Here is a 12,676-nt window from a genome sequence, read left to right on the forward strand (position 1 = left end):
TGCAAGAGGTGTCCCAAAGAAGGGAGGAAAGCCCCCTAAACTTACCAAGTGGGTACAGGAGATAATTTCAAGTGCAAGGAGATAATTTCAAATGCAAGCCAACAGTAACAGGGTAGCTTATTTTGATAGAGACAGATAAGAAAGCCTACAGGAAAATTATTGAGATAGAGACAGACAACAGGCCTTATCCCACAGATCTCAAGCAAGAGAGGGACCCCTTATGGGGCAATGGTAATGTTTTATAATGTTCAAAAACTCTGGGGTCCATGGTCAGGCAATAAAAGTTAATCATAAACTGCTGTTGCAGAAAGGTAAGCACAGTTTGTAAGCCTTAAAGTTCAGTAATTTATCCATCTTTGGAGGGTCATGGGCAGGGAACTTGGGGCTGACTTTCTTGTTCAGGGTAGTTAGGGTCTGGTATTGATCAAATGGCTGCATTCAGGCTCTCTTGACCTGCCTTTTCTGCCTTAACCTTGTAACAGAGGCAAGGGCCTGAAAAGGAGCAAAAATGTTTCACAAGCTATCTCCTTAAAACCTCCTCATTCTTTGGGGGAATAAAAATCTGTATTCTCACCAGTAATCAGAGGGACAGGGGAGTGTTTGTTGCAGCACATTGAGCAATTGTCCTGGCATAGGTCATGAGACTATCTTCACTAGAGATGCAACAGTTAAACAGCAATAGCTCAAGGCTGAAAATCCCTTTTAAAAGCTCTGTATTTCTGCTTATAGAGAGCAAGATGGTACCTTAAGAAGAGAGTCTGTCATCCTCCTCATTTGCCAGCAAATTAATAAACTCTTTTCCTTACCTCAAACCACTTGTCCTTGTTGTCTGGCTAGGGACACATATCAAACGTTCAGTAACAGCCTTACATTAACTTAAGAAGAAATAATCAGGGATGGAAATATAAATGTTTAAGAACGCTCCCTAGAACTTTATTAGAACAACATTCAAAAGAGTTCTAAGTGTTCAATAATAATAAAGGAATGGGTAAGTAAACAGTGATATACTGTTAGTTATTGTGCATCTCTTAGAACTGAAATAAATTTTGAAATTAGTTTTAAGAATTGTTTCTAAGATAGATATTAAAAGCTGAATGACGCCAGGTTTGGCTGAGAAACGGAGAAGACTGAGAGTCAGAAAGCATGATGGCAGGTGAAGTCAGGGACAGGGAGCACTTGTTTCCTTCCCTGCTCAAAGCACAACGCCCGCTGACGCCCCATTAACATACGTGGGAGAGGAAAATGAGTGAAGAGAATGAATGAGATTTGATCCAGGTATTGTTTAGAGAGCGGCAGGTTTTCGCTTAAATCTCTCTGCAGAACGGTCCGGTGTACGGAATCGGATTCCAAGATGGCCACACCCACGTAGACGCTACCATGCGTCGCCTGGGATTGTACGGACTCGTCTCAATCACGGAATCGGAGTCCACGGAGATGACATCTGCGAGGTAGTCGCGCAGTAGGTGCGGCCATGTTGCCTGTAACTTCGAGGCCGTACAAGGGACACCGTACGGACTCTGCTGACAAGGTGGCAGCGCCCTTAGGAAACCGCAGTGTGGGCGCGGCCATGTTCCCGGCGACGCTTTGGATTCGGCCACCGTACGGATTCGACAGTCAAGATGGCGGCGCTTGAGGCACGTTCGGGGGCTCTAGGCTAGCGACCTACTTGTTTGTTGCGGAGCCGACGCACGGGGCCTGCGCAATAGGAGTACTGTGCCCGGGAGGCGGGTCCTGGAGCGGAAGTAGCGAGTGCCTTTGCAACCGCCACGGACGCCGCTAAGTGGTCTGTGAAGATTTCCCGGGTCGCTAGCGGGGGTCACGAGGGAGTGCGCCGAGAGCGGAGATATGGTGAGTACGGGGTCCGCGGAGGGCTTTGGCGGTGGAGGTCTGTGGGGCTGGGGACCGTGGTGTCTGTCGCGGACGCGGAGGGGGTCTGTGGTGAGCAGAAACTGGACTCTGCGGTCAGAAGCGCAGGGTCTGTGGTGAGCCACCCGGGAGTTTTGTGATGGGCCATTGTGGGATCTGCACTAGAAGTTTCGTGGGGACTTCTGGGGGCAATTCCGTGCAATGCAGTGGCGGAGAGTTCTTCGGGGAGAGGCTGAGAGGTTTGTGAAGAGCCGCATTAGTTGGTCTGTAGTGAGCCGGGACGAGTCGCCGGGGGATCCAGGGGCCGCCGGGATCGGGTTGGCCTGGGGGAGCGTGGGCCGGGGACAGCCGGGACAGGCTGCGGAGTAGGGTGCGGGGCAGCGTGCAGGAGGGCGGGTTGTGTGCCGGGAGCCGTTACCGAGCGTGGACCGAGGGCCCGGGGGTCGTGGCGAGCGCCGGGAGGACAGGGCAGGGCGGTGGAGAGTTAGAGGCCGGGGAGCGGAGTGGGGGCGGGGCGGGGTCCGGGGACCTGTGCGGACAGGCGGGTGGGCAGCCCTGCTGGGAAGCCTGCAGGCTGTGCGGGACCCTGTGCTGAGCCCTAGGTGCGGCCGTCATGGAGGGTGAACTACCTTGACGGGGTGTCTCGCAGGAGGGAGATGGTTCGGACCCAGAGCCCCCAGATGCTGGCGAGGACAGCAAGTCGGAAAATGGGGAGAACGCGCCCATCTACTGCATCTGCCGCAAACCCGACATCAACTGCTTCATGATGTGAGCGAGGGGGAGGTGGCCGGGTGAGACTTGGCAGGTTTCGGTGAGGCCAGTGGGGCGTGTCCCTCATATCTCTACCTCTTGTTTTATCCTCTGCAGCGGGTGTGACAACTGCAATGAGTGGTTCCATGGGGACTGCATCCGGATCACTGAGAAGATGGCCAAGGCCATCCGGGAGTGGTACTGTCGGGAGTGTCGAGGTGAGGGGCTGTGGTGGACAGGAAGACAGGTGGGGTTTTGAGGGAGGAGGAGAAGCCAGGAGCTTGGTGATGGTATCACTGGACAGAGTGAATGTTGATCTCCTGAACTAGAATGTGGACCCCATTGTGGGAGGTAACAGGTTCCCAGAGGATGCTCTGCCCCAGAGCAAGGGGGCCAGGAGGCTGGTGGAACAGTAAGGGAGAAGAGGAAGAAAGAGGTTCTGGAACCTTCAGTGCTCACCCACTCTGGTCCCATTCTCTGCCTTACAGAGAAAGACCCCAAATTAGAGATTCGCTATCGGCACAAGAAGTCACGGGAGCGAGATGGCAATGATCGGGATGGCAGTGAGCCCCGGGATGAAGGTGGAGGGCGCAAGAGGCCTGTCCCAGATCCCGACCTGCAGCGCCGGGCAGGGTCAGGGACAGGGGTTGGGGCCATGCTTGCTCGGGGCTCTGCTTCACCCCACAAATCATCTCCACAGCCCTTGGTGGCCACACCTAGCCAGGTAAGTGCTAGATTTTTTAGCATGTGTAAAGTGGTCCCATCTTGGGCCCTGCCTGGGTCCTTGATTTCTGTTCTGGCCATATTTCTGCAGCATCACCAGCAACAGCAGCAGCAGCAGCAGCAGCAGCAGCAGCAGATCAAACGGTCAGCCCGCATGTGTGGTGATTGTGAGGCGTGCCGACGCACTGAGGACTGTGGCCACTGTGACTTCTGTCGGGACATGAAGAAATTTGGGGGCCCTAACAAGATCCGGCAGAAGTGCCGGCTACGCCAGTGCCAGCTGCGGGCCCGGGTGAGCATGGGCACAGCTGGGCAAGATCAAGAGTGGGGACAGTCCATAAAGGGCTGGTTAAGGCCAGGCATGAGTAGCCCAGGTACGGTGGGGCCTAACTATAACCAGATAGGTGGGAAGGGGCCTGGCGTGTCCAGATGAATGGGGCATGACTGGGTATGCTGGGCTGACAGAAGAACCCCCGACCCTGGGTGGAGCCAAGTATTTCAGGGTGGTCAGGTGTGTCAGTGCAGATCAGGCATAGCTGAGCATGTCCTGGCAGTGAGGGGTAGGGGACAGGTGTGTCTGAGGAGGCAAGACCAGGTGGGTGGGGCTAGGGCAAGGCCATCCTCTATCCACCTGGGGCTGACCTGGGCCTTCCTCCTGCCGGCACAGGAATCGTACAAGTACTTCCCTTCCTCGGTGAGTCCAGCCCCCCAGGGCGGGGTGGGGCATGCGGGCAGGGCAGTCAGGGCCAGTCCTGAGATTCTGCCCCGCAGCTCTCGCCGGTGACACCCTCAGAATCCCTGCCAAGGCCCCGCCGGCCACTGCCCACCCAACAGCAGCCACAGCCATCACAGAAGCTAGGGCGCATCCGTGAAGATGAGGGGGTAATGGCATCATCAGCAGTCAAAGAGCCACCAGAGGCTATGGCCACACCTGAGCCACTCTCTGATGAGGACCTACCTCTGGATCCTGACCTGTACCAGGACTTCTGTGCAGGGGCCTTTGATGACCACGGTTTGGTGAGCAGGCAGAAGTATCCCATAGTGGAAGGGGAGAGGTTACAAAAACAAAGAGTATTCTTTTTTGTGTGTGTGACAGAGTCTCACTGTGTGCCCCTTGGTAGAGTGCCGTGGTGTCACAGCTCATAGCAACCTCAAACTCTTGGGTTTAAATAATTCTCTTGCCTCAGCCTCCCAAGTAGCTGGGACTACAGGTACCCGCCACAATGCCTAGCTATTTTTTTGTTATAGTCGTTGTTTAGCAGGACCGGGCCAGGTTCGAACCTGCCAGGCCAGCCCTGGTCTATGTGGCCAGCGCCCTAACCACTGAGCACAAAGAATATTCTTCATGAGAGAGGAAGCAGAGTATGAAGGCTAACGGGAAACAAATAGGTGGTGGGGTTGTTATGGGTGGAGGTGGTGGGTTAGTGTGTGTCCTGCTTGCAGCCCTGGATGAGTGACACAGAAGAGTCCCCATTCCTGGACCCTGCACTGCGGAAGAGGGCAGTGAAAGTGAAGCATGTGAAGCGTCGGGAGAAGAAGTCTGAGAAGAAGGTGACTGACAGGGTAAAATGGGTGTGGGAAGGTAGAGGATGGGTAGAGAGGGAGGTGAGAGGAGGAGGTCAGGGGCAAGAACAAGAATAGCTGGAGTGGAAAGAGAGACAGATCTGGAGGCTGACTTCCACTCCATCCTGACCTGATCTGTCTTGTCCCATAGAAGGAGGAGAGATATAAGCGGCATCGGCAGAAGCAGAAGCACAAGGACAAGTGGAAACACCCAGAGAGGGCCGATGCCAAGGACCCTGCATCACTACCGCAGTGCCTGGGGCCTGGCTGCGTGCGCCCTGCCCAGCCCGGCTCCAAGTATTGCTCAGATGACTGTGGCATGAAGCTGGCAGCCAAGTAAGTCATTCTTGGGGAGCTTGAGGGAGTAAGGAAGTATAGGGTAGGATATGAACAGAGCTCTTTGTATGTTCCATCTGTCCACTGCCCGTCTATCTACCATTCAATCATCCACCCACCTATTTACTTATCCTTTCACCATTTTGTCACACATCCATTTGCCATCCTTTGATCACCCCACTTACTCTTCTTATTGCTGCCACTTTCCCTGCCTGCACCCTACCCACCTTTTCCTTACAGCCGCATCTATGAGATCCTCCCCCAGCGCATCCAGCAATGGCAGCAGAGCCCCTGCATTGCTGAAGAGCATGGCAAGAAGTTGCTTGAACGCATTCGTCGTGAGCAACAGAGTGCCCGGACCCGTCTTCAAGAAATGGAGCGTCGATTTCATGAACTTGAAGCCATAATTATGCGTGCCAAGCAGCAGGCTGTGCGTGAGGATGAGGAGGTGAGCAAGCAGGGATATGGCGGGGCAGGGCCCACACCTGGTCCCTCCTGGCCTTACGGCCTGTTTTACCCCATGCAGAGCAACGAGGGTGACAGTGACGACACAGACTTGCAGATCTTCTGCGTCTCCTGTGGTCACCCCATCAACCCACGTGTTGCCTTGCGCCACATGGAGCGCTGCTATGCCAAGGTCCGGGTGTCAGCCTGAGGGGGCGGATGGTGTGGGAACATCACCCGGCCAGTGGGGGAATCATTGTCCGGGTGGTGTCTTGGGCCAGTGTGCAGCGCAATCCACAGTTCCCTTCGTTTGTGCTCATCCCTCCAGTATGAAAGCCAGACATCTTTTGGGTCCATGTACCCCACACGCATTGAAGGGTAAGTGGGAGCACAATGCAGAGTTTTGGGGGATAAAGCTGGGGTCAGAAGCAAAATGAGTATGTAGGCTTAACAGGATATAAGCATAGGCGAGGATAAAAGGGCCTCTTTCCTACTTTACCTCTACTTTCCTCTCTCCACTGTAAACCCACAGGGCCACACGGCTCTTCTGTGATGTCTACAATCCTCAGAGCAAAACATACTGTAAGCGGCTCCAGGTGCTGTGCCCCGAGCACTCACGGGACCCTAAAGTAAGATTTTCCTTCAACCACCCCCCCTCTGGCTTTCCTCCCTGGCCTACATTGATCCTTCCCTACCTTGCTTGCCTGACTTCCTTCCCTTTTTCTTAACTGACCGCTTCCATTTCTCTGCCTCCTCACTCTTCATTCTCCCTTTTGTTGTCATGTCACCTCTGTTATTTCCCTTTTCCCTGCATTTTCCCTCCATTCCTATTCGTTTTGCCTCTTTACTCTCCCTTGAACTCTCCATTCCTTTCCTTCTTCCCTGAGCACCTATTCCTGTCTTCTTCCCTCACCACTCCTGTTAATCCTCATCTCTGGTTTCCTTGCAGGTGCCAGCCGATGAGGTGTGTGGGTGCCCCCTTGTTCGTGATGTCTTTGAGCTTACAGGTGACTTTTGCCGCCTGCCCAAGCGCCAATGCAATCGCCACTACTGCTGGGAGAAGCTGCGGCGTGCTGAAGTGGACTTGGAGCGCGTGCGTGTGGTAGGTTTTGATGTTGATTGTAGCCAGGGTCATATGGGGCATCAGAAGCCCCTTCTCATAGCGCCTTCCACTCCCCTGGCAGTGGTACAAGCTGGACGAGCTATTTGAGCAGGAGCGCAATGTGCGCACAGCCATGACAAACCGGGCAGGATTATTGGCCCTGATGCTGCACCAAACAATCCAGCATGACCCGCTCACTACCGACCTGCGCTCCAGTGCGGACCGCTGAGCCTTGATGGTCCACACCGTCCCCTGCATTCCAGTTGGGGAAGCTGCCCTGAGCCCCTTGTTTGTCCGTTCCTCTTTCATCTTTTTTTGTTCAACTGTTCGTGTTTCTTTAATTCTGTGCCCATCCACCATTTGGCCATCTGCTCTTACTAGAGGGTCTGAGAATTTTCTTCTGTTTCTTCATTTTCTGTGCCTGGGTGGGACTTTCTAGGTTTTGTTAATAAAATTTTGAAGAACTAAGGAAGATAACTCATGATGGTCTCTACACTTGCTCCAGTTGCAACTATTTCCAAACCCCTGGATAAGATGGGTGGTGGCACACCTGTACCCTGGAGGGGCTGCAGTACATGCACATGCTGTGAGTAAACAGGCACCCCCGACCCTGTGCTCCGTTAGGCTGTGAGGGTTGACCTGATGTCCACTGACCTGTATGCTCAGCCTCTCTTTTAGGGACAGTGGGGATACATACACTCAGCACTTGCTCACTGTGTGTCTGATTTCCCACTCCCGAGTGTTCATACTCTCCAGACCACTCTTAGATTCAGCAGTGGACACAAGGCTCCCACATTTCCCGCAGATTTCTCCTGTGGGATGCGTGGGGGATCCCACTCTGGTCCGTAGTCCAGCACAGCAGGCGGTGCAGGGTGCGCACACCGTGGCCTGGTGTCCTCTGTTTACCTGCAGCGGGGCCCCGCCCCCTTCCCCCGGCCTGCTCAGCCACCCGGGCCTGCGCAAAGCAAAGCTTGTCTCTGCGCAATCCCGAGACTGTCCAGCCGGGAGGAGAGCGCGGGACACAATAGCCCTCGGGCAGATGTTCTCAGGGGCTGGCGAGCCGTGGCGCGACCTCCGGAAGAGGTGGAAGACCAGGGTCTCCGCTGGGCCAGGGAGTGCGCAGGCGCAACCCAGCCTTCTCAGCTCTTGTTGGTTACTCTTGGAGACCGCCAGAGGGATCCGAGAGCGCAGCCTCAACCCCTACAGTCCACGCCTCCTTAGGGCGGCCGGGAGTGCGCATGTGCAAACTAGGTAGCTTGGGGAGGACCCGCTGGGTGGATAAACAAGGAGCGCACGCGCTGCGAGTCCAGGGCGGTGGGTGCGCGCCACCGTGAACGTCAACACGCAGGCGCGGGAGCCTCCCAGTTAAGGGCACGCGCTGCCGAGGCGCTAGCGCGCAGGTGTCTCGTCGGGGGCGGGGCCCGTGAGGCAGGCAGTGGATATCCGGTTCCGGGAGCAACGAACAGCCGCGGAGGCGACAGCTACCGTTTTGGAGGAGGCGGCAGCGGAGGAGGAAGAAGGGGAGTAGGGCAAGGCGGGAGGCGCAGGAGGGACTCTAACCATGGATCCACGGGCCTAGAACGGCGGAAGCTGCCGGCCTGGTGCCGAGCTGGTGAGACAGCCGTGAGGCTCGAAGTGGAGAGCGCTCAGGCGTAGGATGGGGAGGAATTGAGGCTCATAACGCTGACGGGGAGGAATGACGGGCCCTCGGGCCGGTAAGGGGGAGGAATGGCGGCTTCGGAATATTGAAGGGAAGGAGTGGGTGCATTTAGGCGGAGGACGGAAAGGAGTGAGGCTTAGAACGCTGACAGGTGGGAGTGTCGAGATCCTGGGACGAAGTCTGAGAGAAATGGGATAGTTCGGAACCCGGAGGGGAGACATTGGGCCTCTGAAGTTAAGGAGAGAGAAAAAGGGATTCAGACACTGAGAAAGAGAAAAATGAGGGGGCTGCCGACTGATGACAGTGAGAAATGAGACCGTTGGAATGCTGAAAGGAAGTGACGGGGGTGTGTTCAAATAGAGGATGAGGAGAAATAGGTTAGAGCGCTGACAGCTAGGGATGGCATGATCCTGGGACAAGAATGGAGAGCGATGGGGGGCGAGGTCAGAATGCTAAGGGGAGATATCAGGGTCTCAGACTGGTGAGGTAGAATGGAAGGTGAGGAAGGGGAGAAGTGGAGAACGTTGGGGCTGCAGAGGAGAGGAATAGGAGGTCTGAGATTGGGAAGAAAATGTGGGACAGCATTGAGAGAGAGGGAAAATAAGCAAGGGAGCTCTTGGGCTAAGGGTGGGAATGAGAGTCTTTCAACTGAGAAATGAAAAGAATGAGGGTCTGCTCGGACCAAGGAGAAGGGTTTGGGGGCTTTCTCACAGGGGAAGTTTGAAGTTATGACACTGAAGTAGCAGAATAAGAGGACATTAGACAGGGAAGGAATAGAATGGTTAAAACTGGAGAGAAACTAGGAACTTGTGAGTCAAAGAAGAGGAGGACTAGAAGGTAGGAACACTGAAGTAGAATATTGAGGGCAAGAGGATTGATGGCTTCTTGGGCTGAAGTTGAGGAGCATGCAGGTCTTAGGGCAATAAAGGGGAGGGATAGGGACCTGGAGGTCAAAGACAGACCTATCGGAGATGGGTAATGAAATGGTCCTGCGTTAGCAGTAGAGTGAAATGGTGGGCTCTCAGTCTGAAGATGGAAAGATTAAGGGGGTTAGGATACTGAGAATAAGAAACGGGAACCCTTCAGTTAAGGATGAGGAGTGGTGGTTACCAGGTTAAGAAGGGGGAGAAATGAGAAGTTCTGGGACCCAGAACAAGAAAGAGTGGGGTAGGAATTGGGGGGTGGGGTTTCTCTTCCATGTATGTGGGCTAGTTGCCTGTGGCAGGTCTTAGATCTTGGGCAAGCACTAATAGACACCAGTGATTTGTGTGGCCTGGGGCACAGTTTTTCCCTTCCTAGAGCCTCAGTTTCCCCCGTGCACCCCCCTCCTTCCACCTTTTTAGGCTGCTGCTAATTCCTGTGGCTTCCATGGCTGAGGACTGGCTGGACTGCCCAGCCTTGGGCCCTGGTTGGAAGCGCCGTGAGGTCTTTCGCAAGTCAGGGGCCACCTGCGGGCGCTCAGACACCTATTACCAGAGGTACTGGATGGGTTGTGGACAGAGTCAGGGGTAGGGCTGAGCCTGGTTAAGGACAGGGTGAAATCAAATAGTGTGGTTAAATTTATGATGGAGTTAAAATTATGTGCATACAGTTAATCATTATTATGAAATTTCATTTTTGCAAATTTGCCTACTTAATGAAATTTGTAACTTCAAACTCAGTACTGTTAGAAAAGGAACAAATCTACAGGTGGCAGATACAGGCCAGGAGGGCAGTTCATAGGGGCAGAGACCCGGGACACAAGTGAGGGGAAGGGACTGCAGAAAAACACAGAGTACATGTCAATCATCTGGTGACATTCCCACACCTCCCCTGGACCAGGCCCATAAAAGGAAACCACCTAACATTGCACGGGTACATTGCATGCTTTCTGTGTGAGTGGCACAATCAAAACTTTGACTTGGCTCGGCGCCTGTGGCTTAAGTGGCTAAGGCGCCAGCCACATACACCTAAGGTGGTGGGTTTGAATCCAGCTGGGCCCGTCAAACAACAATGATGGCTGCAACTGAAAAAAAAAATAGCCAGGCATTGTGGCAGGCGCCTGTGGTCCCAGCAACTTGGGAGGCTGAGGCAGGAGACTCGGCTTGAGCCTAGGAGTTGGAGATTGCTGTGAGCTATGCCATGGCATTCTACCCAGGGGGACAGCTTGAGGCTCTGTCTCAAAAAAACAAAAAAAAACTTTGACTTAAGTGAACAGCACAATTAAACTTTGACTTAAAATATACAACTGTAGGCTCCGCGCCTGTGGCTCAAGTGGCTAAGGTGCCGGCCACATAGACCTAAGGTGGCAGGTTCAAATCCAGCCTGAGCCCACCAAACAACAAAGATGGCTGCAACCAAAAAAAATAGCCAGGCGTTGTGGACGCCGGTGGTCCCAGCTACTTGGGAGGTGGAGGCAGGAGACTTGCTTGAGCCCAGGAGTTGGAGGTTGCTGTGAGCTGTGATGCAACGGCACTCTACCCACGGGGACAGCTTGAGGCTCTGTCTCAAAAAAAATATATATATATATACACAACAGTGACCCCAAAACGTGTACCCCTGTAATATTCTGAAAATTAAAGAAAAGGAAAAAAAAAAACCACCTAGGACTCTTTAACAACTCTCTCCACTCATGGAGACTGACCTATTTCTCTCTGGAATATATTTTTGCTTTGTATAGGTTCCTTTTCTGCAATAAAAGCTGTTTGTGTGGAATTGCTTCCTATCTGCAATTATTCCATCACACTGGTCTTGCTTGTGATTCTTTCAAGCATGGAGCCAAAGAACCAGGACAACAGTCCACCAAGAGGCCAAACCTAACAGTACTGATGGTGCATTCATGTTTATTCCAGAACATGCACAGAGCAGGGAAAAATTGTTGCCTGGTACACACATTGCCAGCTAAGGTTGAACAAGATCGTTTTGTTTCAAGTTTCATACTATAAACAGGTATCCTTTTGGTGATCTGTTTAGTGCTGGGTTTTTCACATTTTTGTGCTTTTTGTCAGTGATTTTGCTATTTAACATGGTCCCCAAGCATAGTGCTAAAGTGTTGTTTAGTATTCTGAGTGCAAGAAGTCTGGGATGTATGTTAGGGAGAAAATGCTGCAAAGTAGGTAAGCTTCGTGCAGACGTCAGTTTATAGTGCTGTTGGCTGTAAATTCAGTGCTATGAATCAAAAAATACGGTACATTTCCCCCCAAAGAAGGAAATGTGTCAATATATGTGAGGCTGCTCCAGAAAGTACAAAAAGTAGCATCTGTAGTACTTGATGAAGCTAGGGAAAAGATGGAAAAGCAGCTAACTTTGTGGATACGTGAAATGATCCACATTTGTTACCGTGACGAAGCATAGTGAACAGCATTTTTATGAGGAAAGCCAAAGTCATGTTACCTGAGGTTAGGAAAATATTAAACTTATCTCAGCTAGCACTGGCTGGCTTGCACATTTCAAAAGGCAATATGGTGTGAAAAATATTAGGTTTTATGGAAATAACGGCTAAGTGTTATACAGGAAAAGGGTTACATAGAAAAGTGGTTTTCGTCGCCAGTGAGACTGGCTTATTTTAGAAGAACATTGGCAAGCAAACGTACATATACTTATCATAAACAGACTCTGAAGCCTTTAAATCATTCAAAGACCATACAATTAATCATTTGTAAGAAATATATATTAGTAAGATGTTGTTAGATCAAAACACATGTAAAACAAAGTTATGTGTAATCAGCTGATAAAAATGTGACCAGAGCCTCATAGGAACCTAACCTTGCACTTCCTCTCAGAGCAATGGTTCTGTATTCACTAATTCAGTGTTCACAGCAACTTTATAGAGCATAACTATCATGAGCAATGGGAATCAACCGTAAGTATATTAATAAAGATGTTTATAAACATATACATGTGTTTTAAGGTGCATTAGTGATATAGGTATTACATTTTCTATACTTGTCATGGTTCTTTTTATATGTAAGTTGTCAATTTCCCCAATAAACATAAAATAATTGAAATTTTTTTGGTATTTAGTTATAATTTATTCTCAGTTACATACTTCCATAAAATTTTCAAAACTTATAAGTGTGATTGTCAAGAACCATAAAGGATCTGAAATTCTACCTCAGTTAGGACAAGATAATAGTGAGTTTGTCACAATTTTATGGATGATCATAGGAGATCCTGAGACTACTAGCTCAGAGATGAAAGATAATTTATTACAACAGTAGCAGGATCCAAAATCTGATAGTCATCCTTTATCC

General features: G+C 51.6%; 2 protein-coding genes across 10 annotated transcripts in view; both read left to right on the plus strand.

The window, feature by feature from the left end:
- Nucleotides 1-1,585: 1,585 nt before the first annotated feature.
- CXXC1 (CXXC finger protein 1) lies at nucleotides 1,586-7,261 on the plus strand. 4 transcript variants are annotated; one of them, XM_012802068.2, is made up of 15 exons: nucleotides 1,586-1,848; nucleotides 2,516-2,634; nucleotides 2,734-2,834; nucleotides 3,105-3,340; nucleotides 3,431-3,631; nucleotides 4,007-4,033; nucleotides 4,111-4,356; nucleotides 4,783-4,902; nucleotides 5,054-5,238; nucleotides 5,479-5,686; nucleotides 5,765-5,875; nucleotides 6,011-6,060; nucleotides 6,215-6,311; nucleotides 6,632-6,784; nucleotides 6,867-7,261. In XM_012802068.2, the coding sequence occupies exons 1-15, from the start codon at nucleotides 1,846-1,848 to the stop codon at nucleotides 7,011-7,013; spliced, it is 2,004 nt and encodes a 667-aa protein (XP_012657522.1). In that variant the 5' UTR covers nucleotides 1,586-1,845; the 3' UTR covers nucleotides 7,014-7,261. The 4 variants fall into 4 exon arrangements, with proteins under 4 accessions (XP_012657522.1, XP_012657523.1, XP_012657524.1 ...); XM_012802069.2 differs by having other exon boundaries at nucleotides 4,783-4,890; XM_012802070.2 differs by lacking the exon at nucleotides 4,007-4,033.
- Nucleotides 7,262-8,174: 913 nt separating this feature from the next.
- The window catches only part of MBD1 (methyl-CpG binding domain protein 1), a 15,431-nt gene continuing 10,929 nt past the window's right edge, over nucleotides 8,175-12,676 (plus strand). For 5 of the 6 annotated variants that reach the window (XM_023510182.1, XM_023510193.1, XM_023510194.1 and 2 more), the window contains exons 1-2: nucleotides 8,175-8,396; nucleotides 9,788-9,922. In XM_023510182.1, the coding sequence (XP_023365950.1) occupies nucleotides 9,813-9,922 (110 nt within the window). In that variant the 5' untranslated portion in view covers nucleotides 8,175-8,396; nucleotides 9,788-9,812. The remainder of the gene's footprint in view (nucleotides 8,397-9,787; nucleotides 9,923-12,676) is intronic. The other variant, XM_023510196.1, reaches the window with a different exon arrangement.

The sequence above is a fragment of the Otolemur garnettii genome, unplaced genomic scaffold, assembly GCF_000181295.1.
Source record: "Otolemur garnettii isolate 467f Iridium unplaced genomic scaffold, OtoGar3 scaffold00012, whole genome shotgun sequence".
Taxonomy (NCBI): domain Eukaryota; kingdom Metazoa; phylum Chordata; class Mammalia; order Primates; family Galagidae; genus Otolemur; species Otolemur garnettii.